Here is a 24,195-nt window from a genome sequence, read left to right as displayed (position 1 = left end):
ATAACAGTAAACCAGATGCACTTATTTCATAGTATTGTTTATACATCAAAACCTAAACTTTATCCAGTATTTCTTCTATTTTCCTACCTAAATACTCATCCACTTACCCTATAATCAATCTATTTATCTTTCTCGTTTCGATATTTCTTTTTTTTTAATATTCATTAACTCTCTGTACGAATGTGAAATGTGACAATTTACACTACTCAATTATTATCACGTAATACATCCCTATATTCCTGTATTATTTACTTGTGTTACATAGATATGTCAGTAGAAATTATTTGTGAACCGGAACAACTGGTTTTATGAACTTGATTATATGATTGTAGATCGATTTAACTAGACATGAACATGATTATTAGCTGAGGGAATGGTGAAGTTTAGTTGTTTTTTTCTTACAAAAACATAACCGGCTATGCTAACCATCATATAAAAGACTTGAATTCGGTTGTTTTTCATATCTATCAATTGAACTATTATTATCTGACCCATAAATTATTTTCTTCCTTACCCCTTGATTAGTACGTAACCTCATTTGTTATTCATTCTCGAATCAATTTATGATGCAATCTTTTCTATCCTCCTATAGACATATATTTTCTATATAACTATATATACGAATGTACAGCTTAAGTAAATGATTTCGTCGAAAGGAAAATTTTCTTCGCTGAATTCTCCTTTTTCTTATTCGGTTGTTTACGCTAATGATACACATTAACAATGAAGAGAGCAATGTAAATAACTTTACGTAAATGTTAATGAAATGACAAAAAACAACGAAGAAACAAAAACAACCTGCACGAAATCGTTCAAATGTCTTAAGTTTATAAACATGATATTAAAAAGCTTCATAACAGGATAGAAGGAAAAAACACCCAGTTATTCAAAATGTAGATAATTTGGAAGAACAAGTATTGTAATACAGTTGTTATAACATTCCAAACTTTCATAAGCTTACAAAGGTTTCATCATCATTGGTCGAAATAACTAGTATTTTATACTGGTTTTCTTATAACAAAATGCAAACATAGTATTTGATCGATAGAATCCGATCAAATCTAAGCGCTAGAGACAAACATGTGGCCAATCAACTCTTGTCCCAATCGTATAATACAAATATCTCTCATTGCAGCGTTGGATGCTACAACTTCAAAGAGTCTATCAGTTCTATCAAAATTACCTGTATTCCATGCTAATGAGTACAAACTACAACGAAACCTAGGTCACTGTTTCCGGTTAACTGACTCAAACTATCTAACAAACCATAAAACCACGGATTTTACATGTTAGTGATCGTAACCACAAGACGTTTAAAGAAACTGTGTTACGGCTAGAGTCAGTCATAAGCAGCACACACTTTGACACATATCGGCAACGGTTCAGGCTAACAAATAATATCAGCACATCAAGATGTATCCCAGAGTACTAAAAATAGTAACAGTAACAATGCTAGTAGAAAACACTAGACATGTAGTATGATAGACGGGAAAAGAATGAATTTGTGAAATAAAAAGTAAGAGAGAAATTCGAAACTCAAGGTCTAAGGAAATATATAAAAAGTAAATGAAGCTAAGCCATGATGACCGATTCTGTCCCATATCAATCAACATCAAGAATTTTTCACGATAGGCACGAGGATCCCGGACTAGATAGTTTGCATCTCACGAAAACAAATCAGTTCAACATGTAATAAATGAATGAACCGACGTCATTATAAAGTACTAAACCCAACCACTTTCTCTATAATCTACCAGCAATAACTAATACTGTATACTGTATGAAATCCAACAAGTGTTGAGATAGTGGCATTTATTCAATTGTGCAATCAGTCAGTTAAGGCAGAAATAAAAAGCATAAACACAATCAAATTATTATTATTATTATTATTACTATTATTATAAGCACACACACAGAGAGAGACTTGGTTTGATGGAAATGCATGCGATGGAATTATATAATTTTTACACTTCTTTATTAAAAACACAAAAACTCTAATACAATAAAATAAAACTTAGATTAGACGAATTCAAATTCCTACTGATTACATTCGATAAAATCATGAATTTACAATCTGCACTACCAAGCATCGTTCATTGGTGTAGATAGCTGTTAGACATACGTAATACATGTCCTAACCACCACAATCCATGAAAACTCACTGCCTTATCAACCGACTTGCGGCCTTTCGTAAGTACCCTATCCCTAGCTTCAACATGGCTCACTCTATCATTCCACAAGTATTACTCGACTATACTTATGATTAAGAACCTACATGTAGGCTACATGGTTGGGGTTTCTACGATAGCTAAGATCAGTGATGTGAGACGTTGGGTGATGTATCTCAGAATCAATCACGATTGAGCCGACGCATTAATTCATGTTACTCTAATTGTCAAGTTTTAGTTCCTCGTCATATATAAATTTTCACTTATTCTTGTTGACGCATATTCTCAACGTTCAGCCTTTCTCATTGTCATTGCTACTATACTATTTCGATTCCTTTGCTATTCATCTTGTTAATTTCACTTCGTCGTGTTTACCCAGTATGACGACCAGGGCCAAAGCACACTTGTTCCAAGCTATAAATTGATAAGGACCGGTTAACTGTCAGAGGATAGTCAGGTTTTTAACAATCAAGATGTCAGTTAAACCACTGAAATAAAAGATTTTCTCTTTTGATTGTAGAAGATTTTAATAGCAACTACAACACACAACTATCATCTCTACTGACATTGAACTGTTAAACTTTGAGTAATTTTACCTATGATTTTACAGTAGGTTTTCTGATTTGTAAATTGTATTCATTAGTAAAAATAATCGCATGTATGATTTTTTGATAACTGACCCTGAACAAAAGCTCATTCTGAAAATAGCAACTCAATGGATTTTGTGGAGATCAGTTGAGTATTGAATGTAAACTGATGACTATGAAAATGCTTCTTGTCAACAATACACTTTCACTATGTATACGAGTAATCACCTGCCAAAACTTAGTCGAGAAGCAATTTAATTTAAACGTATCATATTGACATACGAAAAATATTCGTTGTATAACCATTGAAGGTATAGACATCAATCCCAAATCTAGTAACCCCTCACCATGTTTCCAACGCATAACGATGCAGTAATTTATATCCAGTTTTAGAGTTGTTGAAGTTAGACAGTAACACTGTTAGATCCCGACTCAGTGGTTTAGAACTTAAACGTTCACACAAGACCGGAGGTCTTAGGTTCGAGTCCCGCGTGCAGGATCGTGTATGCGCACTGCTGAGGAGTCTTACACTAAAATCGCACAACATACTAATACCAAAAAGTGTGTTGCAAACTAAGACCATGCAAGCAGACATTGAGTGCAACATAATAAGCCACTAGAAGTCTAATAATAATAACTACACGAAGAAAGCAAGCAGTTAAAGGAAGCAAGCAAAATAGCTTTAAACTGACAAAAGAAATACTGACTGGCAAGCTTTAAACTGGATATATATATATTTGTATACCTTTGATGTTATATTCTCTGTTGGAACAAATTCATTGTTCTTCACAATAAAACTATCACTATCATTAGGGACTTTTCGTAATCGTCTTGTTTCTTCAACTGCTTGTGTCTTTTGATGCTGTTGTTGTTCTCGCTGATAATGTTGATGATCGTGATTGGATTTTGAATTTGACTCCAAAGAATTGACTTCAGAGTTAGAATGTAAACGATTTGTTTCCACCATAGATGATGTTGCATATTCATCTGGTCCAAATTCATACGGGTTCTCAGTAATCATACATGAAGTGAATTTATTGTTCTTCGGTTGTTGTTGTGTACTACGTTCTTTACGCATTTGATCTAAGAATTCAAGGCCAGCAATAGCATCAGCCAATGTTACACTTCTAGTTGAACCATTAGTTATTAGTGTAGATGTTGACGTTGTTGCTGTAGTTGTTGTAATTGTTAATTTATTTGAATTATGTGAATTTTGACCTAACAGTGTAACAGATGGCGATGAAGATGAAGAGGATGATGACTGAGGATTAAGATGTGGTGTGGACAGTGAATTACCACCATTCATGCTCAGAGCCTTACACACATATATACATATACATACATATTAGATTTGATGCATAAAACACATTTGTCGAATATAGCGAAGTTTTTGTTTTGTTTGTAAGAAAGAAAAATTAAGAATGTCAAATGGAATGATTAATGTTACATTTTTACAATGAGAATGAGTTTTATGAAAACATTTTATGAGAAAAAAAACGGAAGTAAATCGATAACACAACATTGTATACAACAATGACAACGACACTGATGAATACTTAGAATAAATGATGGTCAACATTACCATGGGATTGGACAAAGGAAATATTCAGTAATACAACTGAGACAATTTAATAATTATATGTATATGAAACTGCCTGATGAATAAAAAAATATCAACAGGGTACAAGTAAAACGTAGTTCACTGGTAAAGTCAGATATGGGTTGATAGTGGGATCCAGAATGAATGTTTTTTTCCTATTTAGGACTTGTCAATATGGATGTAGCTGCTAAATATCCCAATGTTGATGTTCATACTAAGACTCTAAACCTGGACCTTTCTCTTTGAAAACTAACGCCAAAAACGGGAAAACATAAATCCTTGAAAACCAAAAAAAAACCTAATATTTTCTTAGGCCTTATTTGTGATTCTTTTTTCGACTAGCCTTTTACAACTCTTTCCGTAAATTAAATCATTGAATCGATTATTGACTCAATTTATGAAACAACGTTAAATATTAACAAGAAAACGAAGAACTTAAAATGTATTCGAAACCGAACACTAACATCAACTTATAGGTTTAATTGGTATAAGTTTTAATTTTAACCATTGTTGATAATCAGGACTACAATTGACCAGTTTCTGTTGTTATACGTAAACTGCCTTGATACAAGTTTTAATATATTTGGTATGTGGGTAGCAATGGAATCCAGGATGCGTGTTTCACTCTATTTGGAACTTTTTAATTCGTCATACTTGTAATACAACCTAGTGTTGAACAATACACTGAGACATGAATACAGTACACTTCTGATTCAAATGTCCGAAGCTTTATCCACTGGAACTACTGAGACTGGAATAAGTTGGTTTTGCATTGCTGACTTTTGTTAATTTCTCTCATTATTGATGTGGCTGATGAATTACTGTCTCAATCATTTTTCCTTCTCCTAAGTTCTTGTTCTCGCGCACATACAATTCTCAGTAAACTCATCTATTTTGAGCATACAAAGGAATCATACCCTCCAGCTAAACGTTACTAAGACCTTATATCACAGAAAAAAACACAACCTAAATGAACACTGATAAGGTGGTAGACTGGGTACAGAACAAACAAACTCAGATGATTAAATTCAAATTACCAAACCCATTAAATACTTTATCATTAAGAGGAGGATGAGCTGAAGATGATGCAGTGTGATTCAAATGCAAACAGGAATGAGACGAAACTAGAGCTAGTCAAATGTACATTGAAAATCATGCAAAATAGATTGACTCAATGTATCAAGCGTTTCGAAGGTCTAAACAATTAAGTCAACAGCTAGCAATTTGATTAATCTTTGGTATAATCTTGACACAATCAAGAAAGATACAATTAATCATCATTAAATATTGGATATACATTCTGTTCTTGTATCTAATTTTTTTTTTGGAACCGTAAAATGTTAAGAATCATCAAGATTACCGTAAAATAATTGGCGAATGATTAACTACACTGACATTTAAAGTAATGTAGTTGAATGTGAGCTTTAAGACTAGGTAGACAGATTGACACATACGAAAATATAAAAAATAACATACTAGTAACTTAATAAGGAGGCAATAATTAGTTCAGTACAATATTACGTGACAGCCACTTATGACTTTTAAGTATCTAACTATTACTAAGCTTGTAACAAAATAATTGTGTAAAATAAAATCAATTGATCTAATAGGAGCAGGCGATAAACATTCATCTTTCATTGCCAAACACAGTTGAAATATGCTATTAGAATGACCTTTGTGTTTTTGTATAAAGCAATTACTTAGGTTTGTTGAAATCTTAGCCGTATCAAAGGTTAAATCAGTCAGTCAGCTACAACGTGGGAACAGGCGAACTTATGCATCGGTCCAAGTTGCCATAACTTCATTAGCACAACAAGACGAGCACCGAATTCATAGTAGTTAATTTAGTCGTGGTAATATATAAAAGATAGGTTGTATATAAGCATATAGTACAGGAGGAAAGACAGATATGAAGCAATTTTAATCTCAAGGTTTAAGGGAAGATAAAGAGTGTATACACCTACGCCATTGTGATCGATTCTGAGCCACAGAGTCACACAAAGTCTCCACCCATTGGTTACGATAGTCACGCGGACCCCAACCAAGTAGTCTGTATCTACAACATGGTTCAGACAAGAAGTTAGTGACTTCAAGCACTGATGCCATGTTTTAGTTTGGCCGCCCCTTACTTTCTTCCAACTATCGCCAATATTAGTCAGCATTGGGCGTCGTGGTAACAGGTGTTTAGGCATACGTAACACGTTGCCCAACCATCTCAGTCGATGAAGATTCATAACCTCATCAACTGATTAACCATCATTCCCTAATAACCTGCGTCTAACATCACTATTACTTACCCGGTGACCCCAGCAAATGCGAGCAATATTTCTAAAGCATCTGTGGTCAAATACTAGTAACTTACGAATATCTTCTATTCTGAATGACCACGTTTTGCAGCCGTAAAGTAGAACAGAGCGAACTGCTGCGCAGTACACCCGTCCCTTAATGGACAGACACTCCACTACGTGTGTTCAAAAGTGATTTGTACTAACTACGGTAATACTGATTTATTATCCAGAGTGATATGATTCATATTGTTTTTCACTGTTTGTATTTTTACCTTCCAATTTCCCTGAATGACCTTCACTTTTCATTAATAAGTATTTATAGTTCACAACACGAACCGATTTTTATTAGACCAACATTGAAAACCAGGAAGCATTGGACATTTCTTCCGTTCCAATATCGGAACTTCATAGCAGTGCCCACCTACAAACGAACCACAGGGGTCTGAACACAGAACCTTAAGTTTTGAGCGCGAACGTTTAAAGCCTAGAGCTCTGAGCCGGAAAGAAATCGTATACATGCTTAACTTCAATCAATTCGCAATACTGCGCATCTATCTTCCATTCCTTGGGGTCGGTAACTGTCTCCCAATCGACATGATTGAACTCCACTAGTCATCGCTTATCGCTAGAAACTCCAGGAACTGTGTTAGCGCTCGAAATTGTAGGTCCTAGGTGCTGAGGAATACTATAGTAGGGCAAACAAATGTCCACAGCTCCTTGTTTTTTAATGGCAGTCTAACTAGATTCAGTCCGTTATGTAAACTACGAAAACTTAACAATTTAGACAAAACCCCTATACTGATCTATAAATTTCCTGACACGTTATTGCATATGATCGGTCCTTTTGAAACTTATTGTGTCAGTATATCACCCAATTCTGATAATATTCGTCTTTTTACTGCATTATCAACGGTTAAAGAATATGCATACTTCTAGTTATATTCTGGAGGATATTTTAAAAATTAATGAAATTCGAGAAATAAAATGGAAAAATGATTAAATAAGCATTAAAGTTATGTTTTATATGTTAGAAAACAGAAATCCATTATAAAATTAAGATAGAAAATAAACCTAACATTTTACTAGAGAAAATGAATAGCGTGTTACCACTATATAACTAAACATTTAAGAGAAATAAATGCATGAAAGCTAAGCAACTACTTGTGAGTAGAATTAAGCGTAGTTTCTAGTCAGAAGTGCAACAAATAAAGGCTGAGTATAGCAATATATTAGAACGTGATTCTACATACATGACAAATAGAGAACAGAATAATATAACTAGATCCATAGATCGCATTCGTCGCAGACTGATCTTTGTTAACGTAATATTATAAACCATAGGTCACCGAACATCTGCCTCGTTTTGGTATAAACTTTTCAGCAGTTAGGTATCCACAACAACACCAGGGATCGAATCCAGGATATTTTGTTCTTGTGATGAACGTCTAGTCATTAGAATCACAGGGTTGGAGTCCGATTATATACATTTTCAACTTTAACCAGAGTGTTGTATATCATCATGATGATCCAATGCCATTAGCGATAACTGTTTACTGCTAATAAGTCTGAACCAAATTTATACATGTAACAAAGTATACTCATACACATATCATTTGTTGAAACTATGTCCTAATTTTGCAATATATGATGATAATATCAGACTTAAATAAAACATGTTTTCACACTGTTTAACTTAATCAGTTACCTGATGTATTGGACGTCCAGCGGCTGACATTGATCGTTGTTGTTCAAATTGACTACTACGTGACATAAAACCGCCATTACCACTCGGTTGTGAATATTGCATGGGCTGATGTTGAAGATTACGACGTGGATCCACGGCCAATGGAGTAGGAGCAGCATATTGAGGAATGGACCGTTCAGATTCTTTACTAACTACCCCAGATGACAATATTGACGATGTTGTATTTCGATTAGGATTATTAAAACTACCACTAAAAGAATCACTAGAAATACCACCGAACGGTGTTGACCTAGAACTTAATGGTGATGGTGGAGGCGACCAACCAGTTGGACCAAAATTAGGTAATAAACTTGGCATAACATTATTTGCATTAAGACGTCCATCTTGATTAGAATAGTAATATGCATCGTTTGTATCATTACCACGTTGTTGATTGTAATAATCATCGATTAATTGTCCCTGTGAACTGCCATTACGATTTGTACCAGTACAACTTACACGTAATTCTAGCTCTTCAGCTAACTGTTCAGCAGTTTGTTTCTCTTCCTAGATAAAATAACATATAAGTGAATGTTGAAAGGTCAGTTGAATAAAAAGCCTTATGAAGTAAGCAATTGAACTTATATACACAAATGCACTGGTATATGTACAGAAAACAAAAAGATTTATAAGTTAATAAGTAAACTTAGTAGTAAGGAAAATTCTGGAGACATATTAAATCTAGTAACAAAATCGGTAGTTAACAAATCAGAGTAGAGTGTGACACAATTCACTGTTTTTCTAGGAGGTTCTACAAAGAGCTGATTTCATAGTATTTTAAGAGTTTTCCCAGTTTCTGAAGGCTTGCCCGAATAACTTTCGAGTATGCCCAACTATAACTCCGCCTGTAGCTCTTCTAGAGTTACTGCCGGTCCCAAGCCGGGTAAAGGAGGAGGGTTGGGCATGGAGTTAGCGACCCCATCCCGTAGAAGAGCTAACTCGCTAAAAAAACGCTAACCAGAAAAAATAATTCAAACCATTTAAACTCTGCCCTCTCAGTTGAAGGAATAATTATGACGTCTCATGATGAAAGCCGAAATTCTTCGGAAGTCACGAGACCGATGCACCTTCTAACAACCAGAGCAACAATTTTTATATGTACATGGAACGTCCGGACAATGTGAGAGACAGGAAAGACCAGCCAAATAGAAATGGAAATGAGGAGATACAACTTGGCAGTACTCGGAATCAGCGAAACCCATTGAACACAAACTGGACAACAAAGGCTAGGTACGGGAGAGATGCTGCTGTACTCCGGTCACGAAGGGCAAAATGCTCCACACACTCAGGGAGTTGCTCTAATGCTGTCCAAAGAAGCACGAAATGCACTTGTGGGATGGGAATCTCATGGACCCAGGATAATCAAAGCATCATTCAGATCAAAGAAGCAAGGGATCACAATGAACGTTATCCAATGTTATGCACCCACCAATGATAGCAACGACGATGATAAAGATCAGTTCTATGAAAGGCTGCAATCAATTATAGCAAAGTGCTCACGAAAGGACCTCACCATCCTGATGGGAGATCTAAATGCTAAAGTTGGAGTGGACAACACAGGATATGAAGATGTAATTGGACGACATGGACTAGGAGAGAGAAATGAAAATGGGGAGAGACTTGCATATCTATGCGCATTCAACAAATTGGTTATAGGCGGCACAATATTCCCACACAAACGCATACACAAAGCTACATGGATCTCACCGGACCAAACCACAGAAAACCAGATAGATCACATCTGTATCAACAAAAAATTCCGAAGATCAATGGAAGATGTGAGAACCCGGAGAGGAGCTGATATAGCTTCAGATCACCACCTACTTGTGGCCAAGATGAGACTGAAGCTAAAGAAACACTGGACAACTGGACAAACAGCACTACAAAGGTTCAATACAGCCTTACTTCGAGATAGTGACAAGCTCCATGAATTCAAGATAACTCTCAACAACAGGTTCCAGGCTCTACAGGATCTACTGAAAGAACAAGAAACTACTTTGGAGGACAACTGGAAAGGGATAAAATAAGCACTAACTTCAACGTGCCAGGAGGTTCTTGGTCCTAAGAAGCATCATCACAAGGAATGGATCTCTATGGGAACCCTGGACAAAATTCAAGAAAGGAAGAACAAGAAACTAGCAATTAACAACAGCCGAACACGAGCAGAGAAAGTCAAAGCACAAGCAGACTACGCAGAAGCAAACAGGGAAGTGAAGAAAAGCATTAAAGCCGACAAGCAGAAATACATGGGAGAACTAGCAACGACGGCGGAAAAAGCTGCAAGAGAAGGGAATATGAAAAAACTATATGATACAACGAAGAAATTGGCAGGGAGATATAGCAAACCAGAGAGACCAGTCAAGGACAAAGAAGGAAAGGCAATCACTGAGATTCAAGAACAGAGGAAAAGATGGGCAGAATACTTCGAGGAACTGCTGAATAGACCAGCCCCATTGAATCCACCGAACATCGAAGCAGCACACACTGACCTTCCTATAGATGTCACTCCACCAACGATCGAAGAAGTCAAAATGGCCATCAGACAAATCAAAAGTGGGAAGGCGGCAGGACCTGACAATATAATAATAATAATATACCAGCAGAAGCACTGAAGTCAGATATTGAAATAACTGCAAACATGCTTCACCTTCTATTCAAGAAGATTTGGGAAGAGGAACAAGTGCCAATGGACTGGAAAGAAGGATATCTCATCAAGATACCAAAGAAAGGAGATCTGAGCAAATGTGAGAACTACAGAGGCATCAGTTTGTTATCAGTACCAGGAAAAGTTTTCAACAGAGTGTTGCTGAACAGGATGAAAGACGCAGTAGACGCCGAACTTAGGGATCATCAGGCTGGATTCCGTAAGGATAGGTCGTGCACAGACCAGATTGCGACACTACGGATCATCGTTGAACAATCAGTTGAGTGGAACTCATCACTATACGTCAACTTCATTGACTATGAGAAGGCGTTTGACAGCGTGGACAGGAGAACATTATGGAAACTTCTTCGACACTATGGAGTTCCTGAAAAGATTGTCAACATTATCCAAAACTCATACGATGGACTACAGTGCAAAGTCATGCATGGAGGACAGCTGACAGATGCATTTCCAGTAAGGACCGGAGTCAGACAAGGCTGTCTACTCTCCCCATTCCTCTTCCTTTTAGTGATTGACTGGATTATGAAGAATTCGACATCTGAAAGGAAATACGGAATATAATGGACTTCTCAGAATCAATTAGATGATTTGGACTTCGCAGATGACCTAGCTTTCCTCTCTCATACACACGAACAAATGCAGATGAAGACAGAAAATGTAGCAGCAGCCTCCGCATCGATAGGCCTCCAAATTCACAAAGGAAAAAGCAAGATTCTCAAATGCAACACGGAGAACACCAACCCAATCACACTTGATGGAGAAACTCTGGAAGAGGTGGAAACATTCAAGTACCTGGGGAGCATCGTTGATAAACAAGGAGGATCGGATGCAGATGTAAAGGCGAGGATTGGCAAAGCAAGTGCAGCATTTTTACAATTGAAGAACATATGGAACTCAAAACAACTCTCAACCAATTTCAAGGTCACAATCTTTAATACGAACGTCAAGACAGTCCAACTGTATGGAGCTGAGACGTGGAGAACTACTACAACCATCATCAGGAAGGTACAAGTATTTATAAACAGTTGTCTACGCAAAATACTCAACATTCATTGGCCGGATACTATCAGCAACAGTGTTTTATGGGAGAGGACAAACCAGCTTCCAGCTGAAGAGGAAATTAGGAAAAGACGTTGGAAGTGGATCGGACATACATTAAGGAAATCACCAATGTGCATCACGACTCAATCTCTAACTTGGAATCCGGAAGGGAAGCGGAAAAGAGGAAGGCCAAAGAACACATTACGCCGGGAAATAGAAGCAGATATGAAAAGGATGAATAGCAACTGGAAAGAACTGGAAAGGAAGGCTCAGGACAGAGTTGGATGGAGAATGCTGGTGAGCGGCCTATGCTCCTCGACGAGGGGTAACAGGCGTAAGTAAGTAAGTAATGCCCAACTATAAAAAACGATTACCAGAGATATTTGTAAATCGAAACACTTCTCTAATCAATATATACACGACTTAAATAATAAGTCAAGCGTGTTGTATTATTCATTATTAATGTTTGAGGCCATAATAATTTCTACTACCTCAATATTAAAAGCATGAATTGTTACATTTTATTGTTAATCAGTTTGAGAAAGAGAAACTTGAGTTTCTATTGCTAAGCTACATATTTAAAACAATTGTCAACAGTTCAGTAAAAAAAACAACACATATGGAGTCTAAATTCAGTTAAACACGTAAATAAGCATAAAAACATTTTCACTGTAAATTTATATATATATCTACTCTATTTAAGTTATATTGGTATAAAAAACCTGTTATCTACTCCTTATTTGTCAATATTTATTAACGATTATTCCATCACCTTATGGTTTAATATCGATAAGATACACGTTGGAAAATTTCTCATGCTCAGACGTATTATTGTATGTGGCTAATTTTCTCGTACAAAAAAAGTAACTAATTTTAGGAAATTGATAATATATATACTGACTTTTTAAGGTTAAAATAGTTTTTCAGTAACTTTGAGCACTAAATTCATGAGTTACTGACTGGGAAGCCTGAACAAATAAGAAAAAGTCGAGACACGACTAAAGTTTCGATCCCAAGTCAGCTCAAGTATATGATTCAATATTCTTTATATGGTTATGTATAACCTTGAAGTTATGGGAACTTCTAGAAGAGATAAAAATTTACTTCATTGAAATCATGAACCAAACAATGTTAGACCACGATCGGAAACCTGAAAGCATTGAAAAGCTGTTTCATCCTATTATAGAACTCTTCGGCAGTGATCATCCACTATCCCGAACGCGGAAATCGAACTCAGGATCTGAGGTCCCGCGTCAGAACACTTAAGATCCAGACCACTGAGTCAGCAACCAACAATGTTAATGTCTAACTCAAATAACTCCATACTGAAAAATAGAAATTTGTGATGAATTTCGAGGTCATTAAATCAAATGAAGAAATATCGTAAATGTGTCTATTTTCTGGATATACACCAATGGTGTTTTACTAGCTAAATGTAATTTTAGTTTTTGCAGACATCATTGTGATTCTTACAAAGCTTTTATGCTATTTTAAAAAATCCAATCAAATATTAATTTTTTCCGTTATTAAGCCAATCCAATTGTGATTTAAATGTTTGAAACCTATATCAAAATATTTGCTCCTAAAAGTTTTTTTCCCAAATCAGAAACATGCCAACAGAAAAATGATCACACCGCATCTAAAGAAATATCATTTGTATTCGAATGTATAGAATAAAATCGGATAATCTTGTGGGTTAGACAGTTTAAAATTAAAAATGAGATAACTTTGAAAAGAGGTTTAGACGTATAACCTCATGTCTTCCACGAAAACATTCATCCAAGAATTTCGGAATTTTATTCCAACGCATTTTATGCTGCTAATATTTAACAACAACAGCAAATAAGGCTTAGTTAAACACACACGTGAAATAAAATTTTTAAAATACACAGAGGTATCAGTGGCAGAAATTCCCAAATTTCAACCATTGGGGTGAAGAAACGAGCCCAATTCTATTCAACTTCCGGTTTATTCAGACAGTTAGCATTACTGGACCCACTAATAAAGACTATGACCCAGAAACAGACACACGAAGCCATACTTTGTTACTAAACTACATCACATGGAAGATCAAACGTTAACTTTACCTGTATCATTTTGATCTCTTTATTTATTGCATCCAATTGATTTTGAATCAACAGTGCTAATCTTTGAGCATCTGTATTACTAGTCCCAATCTCTGATTGACCTCTGCTTACTGGACTTGTTGTTGTATCACCATCTGAATCAATCCAATCAGAACCACCAATTTTTCGTTGGATTCTTTTGAGAGAACTACTATTATTTTCCAGTTCATCTAAATTCACTTCTTCATTGTCAAGAAGAGTCTAATAAAAATTTAAAAAGAAAAACATAAATAAACACTGTTGCATATTTAAGTGATTAAAACTGGCACATAATTAAAATAACAATAAGAAATATACTATTTACTGAAATACAAATAATTTATTAGGCTAAGAACCAGACAACTGTGTTGCATCACCTCCTTTCAGAGTTTTGAACAAAAGAATCATGTCACTCGATATAAGAAAAGGGTTCTGTTGTTAACCGAAGCGAACAGATAGATAAAAATTCATAGTCTATTTCCACCCAAAGACAAAACTTCGACGAAAATCCAACTTCAAACAAACTATTTATATTAACATCTGACCATAGTCTAACCTAGCTTCATTGAATGATATTTACTGATATAGACAGATGACTGACATACACATATCGACTGATATTTCGGTCTTATATGACTGAAAACACTAGCATTAAGATTACACGAATATATTGAAAAATAACATTTATAAATACGAATCGAGTAATTATTATGTAAACGAGATTATTTATTTGACCCAATTATCATGTACTTGATTAGAAAGTACATACGAGCTTGGTAATAACCGTTATAGACAATAATATTTGTCTTTTATTGCACTATAAATGAAGCATTGCCATAACAATCAATTAGGTAGAAAATTAATAATAAACTAGTAACTGGTAACATTACAGCTTAGAAATTTGTTCATTGTGCAATAAAAACATTCAGTTTAACAGGAGAAGTGGAACGAGTGTTTCTTCACTGGTTAGAATACTGAGTAGTACACGATTCAGTCGCCTTCAAGTTTTTTTCTATACAACCAAGATAACAAAACATTAGTCTCCATATTTTCTGAAAGTACAATATACAGTCCAAACTGGATAACCGTAACAGTGACCTAATAATATAACACAACTACTCAATAACACATTATTATTATTATTATTATTATTATTAATACAGAATCAACATCAGCAGGGCTTAAATAATCCTGTTGTTGTTATTGAGGACTAAAACCTTATTAATAATGGTATAAAAACCATATACATTGCATAAGCTAGTAATTATTTGGGCAAACTAGCTTCGTGAACAATGGGTGAAGCGAAATTTACTGGATATGAACCTTTGTGTAAACACCAACACTCGGATGTGGCAGGCATATCCAGATGATGAGTTCCGAACACGACGGCAAGCGCGTCCTGGATTCTACTGCCAGACATAAACCACTTTTATTACTATCAACCACTGTTTCGGATTTTATATAAATGGCAATCAATCACGAACAACGTAAAACTGGTAAAGATATCCATTTAACGAATAATACGAATAGTAGTACAAATGACACCATATAAAATTAAACATGGATAAGATAGTTCAAAGAGAATGAATTTTAACCCAGTGAAGATAATCAAAATTAAAAAGTAGTAAAACATATTGTTTATTGGTAGATGATAAAAACTTAAGGCATATAAGTAACTATCAAAAATATCAAGCTACATTAAATTAAAATATTCAGAGATTCAATCTATTACCTCGAGTAGAATTCAAACAAGACGGTATTATTGAAATTCACGATATGACTCAATTCAACCCAGTCAAAAACTTCACTGGACCGAAATCAGGCTAAAGTTTGACTACTATCTATTAACAAGTTACAATATAGCCACTAATCTGAGTAACACGACATCACGTGAACTATGTTAAGATGTTAGTTAATTGGTTGACTGACTAAACAGTTTCTTTTCTTTGGATTAATTTTCACATTAAAAATGAGATTGAACCGTTACAGCTTGAAGAATACCAAACTAGAAAGTGACATTTATGATACCTACACAATTTCTTACCAAGTACTAAATAAACAAATATCTTAAGAGAATAGCAGCAAATTAATTTTAACAATTAAATTTGCTATACCATAATTACACACCTAGAAATGATGAATTACACATTCAAAATGAATAATAACTCTGCCAATCACTGAAAAACTAACTTTTAATGGAAAGGAATATTAGATTTCAGAACATTTTTGGGAAAAATACTAAATCACTCAACATAATATACATATATAGTCCTAGTGTGGAAATCCCCAGCAGTGTGCACCTGTCATCCTGAACGCACGAAGCGAACACAGGATCTTTGATTTCGCGCATGGATATCTAGTAGCTAGACTTTTGAGTTGGCATCCAACAGTGTTAATATCTAACTTCAATCAATGTACAATACTGAGTAATCCTACGGTCGATAACTGTCTCACACACAACATGGATTGAACTCCACTAGTAACGACTTATCACTAGAAAGGAATTTGTAGCATATAGAAGCTAGTCACTAGTGAGCATGTGATTGCTATTAGTATGAGGGATTTGTGGAGATTGTAATACTTTCGGAGTTGGTCTAGCCAAAATCAGTTCGTGATTTCAACTGTAAAAATACTACAGTTTCCACAAATCCCCAATAATAATAAAATAGCATTAACATAAGTTATTACCCAAAGGGGAAACAAACAATAGTTTTAATGAATATACAGTAATATGGTTCAAATTTCATATTAATACGGAAAAACTTAAAGTAACGTTTCATTTCTCATGTAATTTGAAAATGGAAAAAAATAGCAAAATAGACATCTTGAATTTTGCTATAAACACAATATTGTAAGATACTTATTAATAATATCATAAACAATTCTAAAAAACGAAACTCCCTCAGCAACGTAATTGATTCGTCTTTTTTCCTGTCTAAATGTTTGTACAAGAAAGACTGTGTCGGTAAAATGTTCATTTTAGTAAAAGACAAGATGATTATTTTTCCAAAGTCATTTTAGAAAAATATCTCCATGTAGTAGGGGTGGTAGTAGTAGTAGTAGAACTAAATAATAAAACAGCAATTCATTAGATGAGAAAGTAAGAAATGATTATGAGCTTTTTCAAGAAAAAAGCAAGACAGTTAGACTTTACAGTACGCAAGTGTCTACTGTTTTCAAAGTACTCATAAATACATGTAACAGATTTTAAAACTATAAATATATATATATATATCCCATAAGTACGTAACCAAAAGTACATTTATTATTACTACGATCTGACATTTCAAGCAAACTTGGTATTGAATAAAAAGAGATACGCTAAGAACAACAACAACAACAACAGATTTTATAAAAAAAAGTCAACAATTATTACATCAAAGTGGAAAAAAGAAAAGTATACTAAATAAAAGTGCATATGAACTGAAAGACAATAATAATAATAATAATAATAACCATAAATATCTTAAACCTGAATGATTAAATGACAATAACAATAAAAGAATCAGTGTACTTTGTTTCATCTTATGTAAAAGTATGCATACTATTATGATGAAATTCATTAATTTGTAATACTGTAGTATAGTATTACAATACGTGAAAGATTTACATTAATCTTCTTACTTAGCTATATTTCATACAATTTTACCGGTAGAAATTATAAAATGAATCATTTACAAAGATCATGTAAGAGTTTAATATTCTGTATTATGTATTATTGGTTTAAGCACTCAAATTTGAAAGAATAAGTCATCCACTCATACACAAACAAAAATGTGATCGGGTACATGAAAATTTGAAATAAATCTAGAATGAATTAGATAAAGGCACTTAAAATTGATCGTTTTTTTAATTTTAGATCCATACACAGAACATTAGAACAGTGACTAAGGTACTTGACTCTGAATTATGGAAAAATGAGTTTGAATTCCTTCATATCTGTTCCGGTATAGGTATAACATAAGTACTAATGGTTATACACACAAAAATGTGCGTTGCACGTAGTCACTGGTAAAAAAAAATACTGAGAATAATTAGTTTCACTATATACATTTAGTTAGACAAGCAGTGAAAACCACAGACCTTCAGATTCAATTTCCAATAGGACTATAGATACTGAAGAGTCTCAGACTAGGACAAAACGGCCTTCTAGTGCTTTCTTATTTTTTATAGTTTTCGGTGATGAAAACCATAAAGTTTAAAAATCTCAACACAAATTAATTACTATCATTTATTCAGTCATCTCACATCAAGTTCTGTAGTAATTCACTAACCAAGACTATACAGACAGAATGTTTACAGTCAAACAACAAGCAACTCAATGCTATCTGATTTCATCTTAAAATAATTGAACTAGTAACTTAATTATTCACATGAAATAAACTAAAGAAAGTTAGAGAAAGTAGATATTTTATCGAGTAAATAAACGTTTACTGAACTGGGTTTTGTCATATAATTATAGATTTGAAGTATGAAACATACTAAATCTCCACAAAACCCCTTCTGATAAGTAAAAATAAAAACCAAATTTGTTTGATCAATCATATTTTATTTACAAAGAAAAAGATACTGTATATGTGAATGTGTCCACTGGAAATTTACAATTCTCAGTAGTCAAAACATTTCATAGAAGATAATTGTTGGCATCCTAAAATGTAATCACTTTTCGATGTTGTCTAAGTCCACAGCAAACATTTGGAGTTTATGATATCTGTTCCGTTTATAGAAATATTTATTAAAGGGTTTTGTGGAGACTGTTGAATTTTATAGTTTATATCAATGACTGACCTGAAATAGATAACGATTGAAAACAAGCATCGACACACATTGATGAAATCATCAAACTGCATCACAAAGTACGCGCTAACTTGGAATCCGCAAGGCAAAAGAAAAAGAGGAAAACCAAAGAATACATTGCGCCAATAACTGCAAGCATACATCAAAAGATTGAACAACACTTGAGAACAACTGGATAGGAGAGCCCACGACAGAGCTGGTTGGAGATTGTTCCACGAGGAGTAACAGGCGTGAGTAAGTAATGGGACTTCTCTTAATAGTGTGCATCCAACCGTGACCTCGCCGGAGATCGATGGATTATATTTTCTAACTTTAAATGATCCGCGATATATATATATATATATATATATATATATATATATATATATCATACAAAAACAAATAGAACGGCAATTTATGGACGATCTTCGAGAGATCGTAAAGTGAAACCTTAACTTCTTACCAAGATCAAAATAGGGTTCTAAATTAGTGTAATGCATCAAGTTTAGGAGTCAAAAGTTAAGATTAGAGAAAGAATCAAAGTTTTCATAACAAACACACATCAATTACAATGCAAAAATGATATTTAACTACATGGATAAATGAATTTTGCACCGAATTTCAAGAGTTGTTATCTCAAATCTGATTGACTGATCCACAAATTATGACCAAACCCAAGAATTATTACAGGAATAGACGATAACTATTTATAAGAAATGATTTTAGAATATAACATATTTGAAAAAGTTATATTACGGGCAATGTTCATTGTTAAAAGTAGAGAAAAAAGAATAAAATAATACTTCTGCTTCTAAATACTGGTTACATATTAAACACAAATCGCTTAACTAATATACGCCATATATTTATTTAGAAACTAAATGACTTTAGACAACGGTCCACCGACGATATATATACATATTAATACACTATTTTGTTAACACTCCATCATTTCATCTACCATCTCTACATTTTGCAAGAAGTAGAAACTAACACTTTTCAACCCACCAGTAATACATATACATACGAAGAATATGAAATTATTATGTACTATTAATATAGGGAGTTTGTGGAAATTACTGAATTTCATAGTTTAACATCACGGACTGATCTTAATTAGATAGCCATTGAAATTCAAGTAGTATTAAAAAGCTGTCTTGTCATAGTATAAAATGAAACAACTGTCAAGTGCTTCGTAGTTTTCAATGATTATCAAACTAGAATCAGTCCGTGACGTAAACGGTTGTGTAACATGTTTCTTATTATTAAGTCAATATATTATAATAAAGCCGATTGATTGATTTAATGCACTAAACTACGGTAGCGTAGGAGCGATCATTAACATTGAGACATTTAGTCTTTCATTTTTGTAAAAGATATTTGACATCCTACTCCGACTAGATGATGAACAGACAAGACAGATTGAACCGATGTTAGCTAACAAATAAATAAAACAACACACTTCAAATATTTATGGAAGATAATGAAACGAAAAATAACTCGATACAACCACTTCATAACACTTTTAGTTTAATAGCTTATTAATTTTGTAGTTTACATCACTTACTGATCTTAATTAGGCAACTGTTAAGAGCTACAACTCACTGGACACCCATTTCATTCGAGTTTGGAGTTCTTTAACGGTACACCTCCACTAACCTGACGAGAAATAAATATAGGACTTCGAAATCTTGCAACGAACGCTTAACCGACATCTATTGATTTACAAATCCAACTTCAATCAATATGCGATATTGAGCGGTTACTGCATAACATTCGACATAGTTAAACCCCACTAGTCACAACTGACTACAACACTGGAAACTGTTATTCAAAATTAACCATTATAGTTTTAATTTAAGTGTAAGGCACAGGGGTTTGTTTCGCTGTTGTTGTCTCCAGTTATAGTTAGATAAATTTAAGCTCATGATGAAGAGTATCTTTATATAAAAGAAGTCTATTAAACTGTATATTAATGGGTCAAAAACATTTAAATAATGGTGTATCAAAATAAAAATACTGCAACCAAACTTCACAGTTACATATATATTTTATTCAATACTACAATTGTAATATTAACTCACACAAAACAACTACCAATGCCTACATTTACATTTATATGACCTAAGTGCAGCAATAAGCAACCCCTGTGGAAATCACTAAAGAATTACTACTAAAATGTACTATGAATGCACATTCCAAATTCAATGGTGAAATCTACAGACAAATGGATGGTGCCGCCATGGGTTCACCCCTAGGTTTCATATTGGCTGATATTTTTTCTCTCTAAACTATAAAACGACCCACTGGCACAAAAGATTGAAAAGTTTTCATTTTACTGCCGATATTTGGATGATACGCTTATCCTTTGTACCGACCATACTGGCTTAATAGAAACACTTGAGCTATTCAATATAGTTCATCCGTCCATAAGAGTGACATGTGAGGAAGAAAATGGAGGTACAATAGCCTTTCTATATGTTCTACTTACAAGAAGAAAAGACGGTTCATTAAGAAGAAACATAAATAAGAAAACTACGTGGACGGGCAAATATACAAACTTTCTTCGTTTTTAGGTATCATTACCAAGTTTTGATAATTTTGAATAAATTGAGCATTGGGTAGATTGTTATGAATAAATAATATATTTGTAATATCTCAATGAGTAGAAAAATAAGATTTTCTGACGTTTCGTGACCTTTATGATGGTTACACATTTTTCATCAGTGAACACAGTGAACAGTGAACACATACACACACAAATTTACATACATGTCGTTTATGAATCACCTTGACCGGAATGACATGACATTGATTTATTCAGATCTGTTTTTGATTGATCGCACCTAATATTCGTGTTGTTCCGTTGTACTATTTTAACTTGGATCAATTTTAATTTGGTTATTTATTTTCTGAAGAAGTGGCTTACACTGAGTCACGAAACTTCAGAAAATCTAATTTTTCTTGGTTTTGTTCCTCTACAATACAAGAGGAACCTGATTAAGACACTACACCATAGAATCAAGAACATATGCTCTCTAGATGCGATCGAAGATGAAACAAAGGCATTGTACACTACCCTGAGAGAAAACAGATATCCAGAGAAATTTATAAATAAAAGTTAACACTTCATATTAGTCATCCCAACATTAACGATTTCATTTTATTTTATACTACAAACATTCACATATTACAATTTTAAATGATGTACTCCGCCTTAAACTTGGCCAATTTCATGGATTATTAATATGGATTTATAATTGTAGAACCTGATGAGAAATTATTGAAAAGAATATTCTTCGTTCACATAATTGTGTTTTAATAAAAAAAACATTCATAACACCATACACTTGTAATAAAGATTCACAGGATGATTAAGCAGTATTAAAAACGATGTATACTGGTTTATTCCCAGATAGATGATGGGAAGCTATAGTTAGAACCTCTAAACTAAGAAGTGAAAGGAAGATAAAAGTGAAAAGGACTGCTCACTAATGACGTTAATCGATAATTCTTCTAAATTGTCCATAGATTAATGTTGGAAAGTGTAAATGGTTGAATTTTGACTCGCTGAAAATTACACTTTGGTCAGATTTTAGATTAACACTTGTATAGAATCGTGAAAACTCTCTAAATCAGTAATAATTGCTATAAACATAACTATGTGTATTCTGTAGATCGACCCATGAATTCAGCTATTAAAATAATAATAACGATATATATATATATATATATATATATATATACTATGTGATAGCTAAGTACACAATCATTCACACATACACTGACTCAAATATTCATCAATCAATCGACCCATTTATTGCATGACCTTTTGGTAATTGTGATTAAATTTGTATCTATTCAGTACATACATGCTATAATCTGTCTGTCAAAGTGATAATGGATTTTATTGTTCATCGCTCTGCATTCTTCAATTATTTCTTACGGCTTAAGCTACTACTCTAAGTTTTAGGATCATCATTCACAAATACCGAATACAGCTGGGTTAGAACTGATTCTCTTTTACTCCATAATTAAATGATATAGATGAACGGATTTTGTAATGATGAAGCAGATTTTCAGAACAAGTGAATGAGAAGTCTACATAATAGTAAGTTTTGATTATACTGTTCAGAACGACAATGACAGCCCCTGAATTAAGCTATCTAGGTCAGAGAACTCAACAATAAAGAAACATCAATATTAAGTTGTTGTTTGTTCTGTTTAACTTATACGATAATTCACTTGGTTAACATATGAACCAGAACGAAACATCCATCCAGTGCTTCTAGGTTTTCAAAAATAGTTCAGCTAGTAACAATTCATGATTTCATCAATGACAATAAATGTATTTTGTTTACTGAGTGTGTTTGTTTATCACCAGTATTGATCTATACACAGGATTTCTCATCATCATACTGACGCATCCCTATTATCGAGTTCGTATTCATTTATATTCTATTTATAATAATTACCATAAAGACTCAGCATGACGTTTTTGCAGAGTGCTAGTAGAGTGGATAGCGCTTATTGTTAACTAACAAATGTTATCGATATATAACAATACACAAATAGGACGAAACAGCCATCGCGTACCTCCAGGTTTTTAATGATTGTCCAGCTAAGATCAATTCATGATCTCAACTGTGAAAACATGTAAAATGTGTCTAATGTTTCCAGAAAGCATTTTTGCCAATACAACAAAGTATTCTTAAACCTTAGTATTAGTTGGAATGTGATTATCAGGTGAGTATACAGATGACTAACTTTTTTGTATGCGGTAAGAAGTTATAGACACAAAGTAACATTGTACACAATGAAAAGTTGTCGATATGACCTTGTTTATACAGTTAGAGAAGTGTAACACCAATAATAAGTGACATACATACTTCGAAGACCATGAATTTCATCAAATGTCTTGTAAAACTACAATTAACATATTATACTATACTGTTTAATAAATAAGTAACAAATGTTTATTTGAAGGGGGGTTTTGTGGAGATTTTAGTATTTTTATATAGTTGAACGTGTTAGTTGGGGTTTTGCAGGACATTTGATGAAATTCATGGTCTTCGAAGTATGTATGTCACTTATTATTGGTGTTACACTTCTCTAACTGTATAAACAAGGTCATATCGACAACTTTTCATGGGGAACAGGGTACCTGTGTGTATATCACTTCTCGCCGCAGAATTCCACCTCGTTGGTGACGACGATGTTG

General features: G+C 33.8%; 1 protein-coding gene across 1 annotated transcript in view; it reads right to left on the bottom strand.

Moving 5' to 3' along the window:
- The window catches only part of Smp_149910 (lar interacting protein (lip)-related protein), a gene marked incomplete at its 5' end in the record, with an annotated part of 89,268 nt that overhangs the window by 27,663 nt on the left and 37,410 nt on the right, over positions 1–24,195 (bottom strand). The window contains 4 exons of the mRNA XM_018796568.1: positions 3,501–3,883; positions 3,980–4,070; positions 8,349–8,894; positions 14,181–14,420. Of these exons, the coding sequence (XP_018651697.1) occupies positions 3,501–3,883; positions 3,980–4,070; positions 8,349–8,894; positions 14,181–14,420 (1,260 nt within the window). The remainder of the gene's footprint in view (positions 1–3,500; positions 3,884–3,979; positions 4,071–8,348; positions 8,895–14,180; positions 14,421–24,195) is intronic.

The sequence above is a fragment of the Schistosoma mansoni genome, chromosome 4 (genome assembly GCF_000237925.1).
Source record: "Schistosoma mansoni strain Puerto Rico chromosome 4, complete genome".
Classification (NCBI taxonomy): Eukaryota; Metazoa; Platyhelminthes; class Trematoda; order Strigeidida; family Schistosomatidae; genus Schistosoma; species Schistosoma mansoni.
This window is presented reverse-complemented; position numbering and strand designations above follow the sequence as displayed.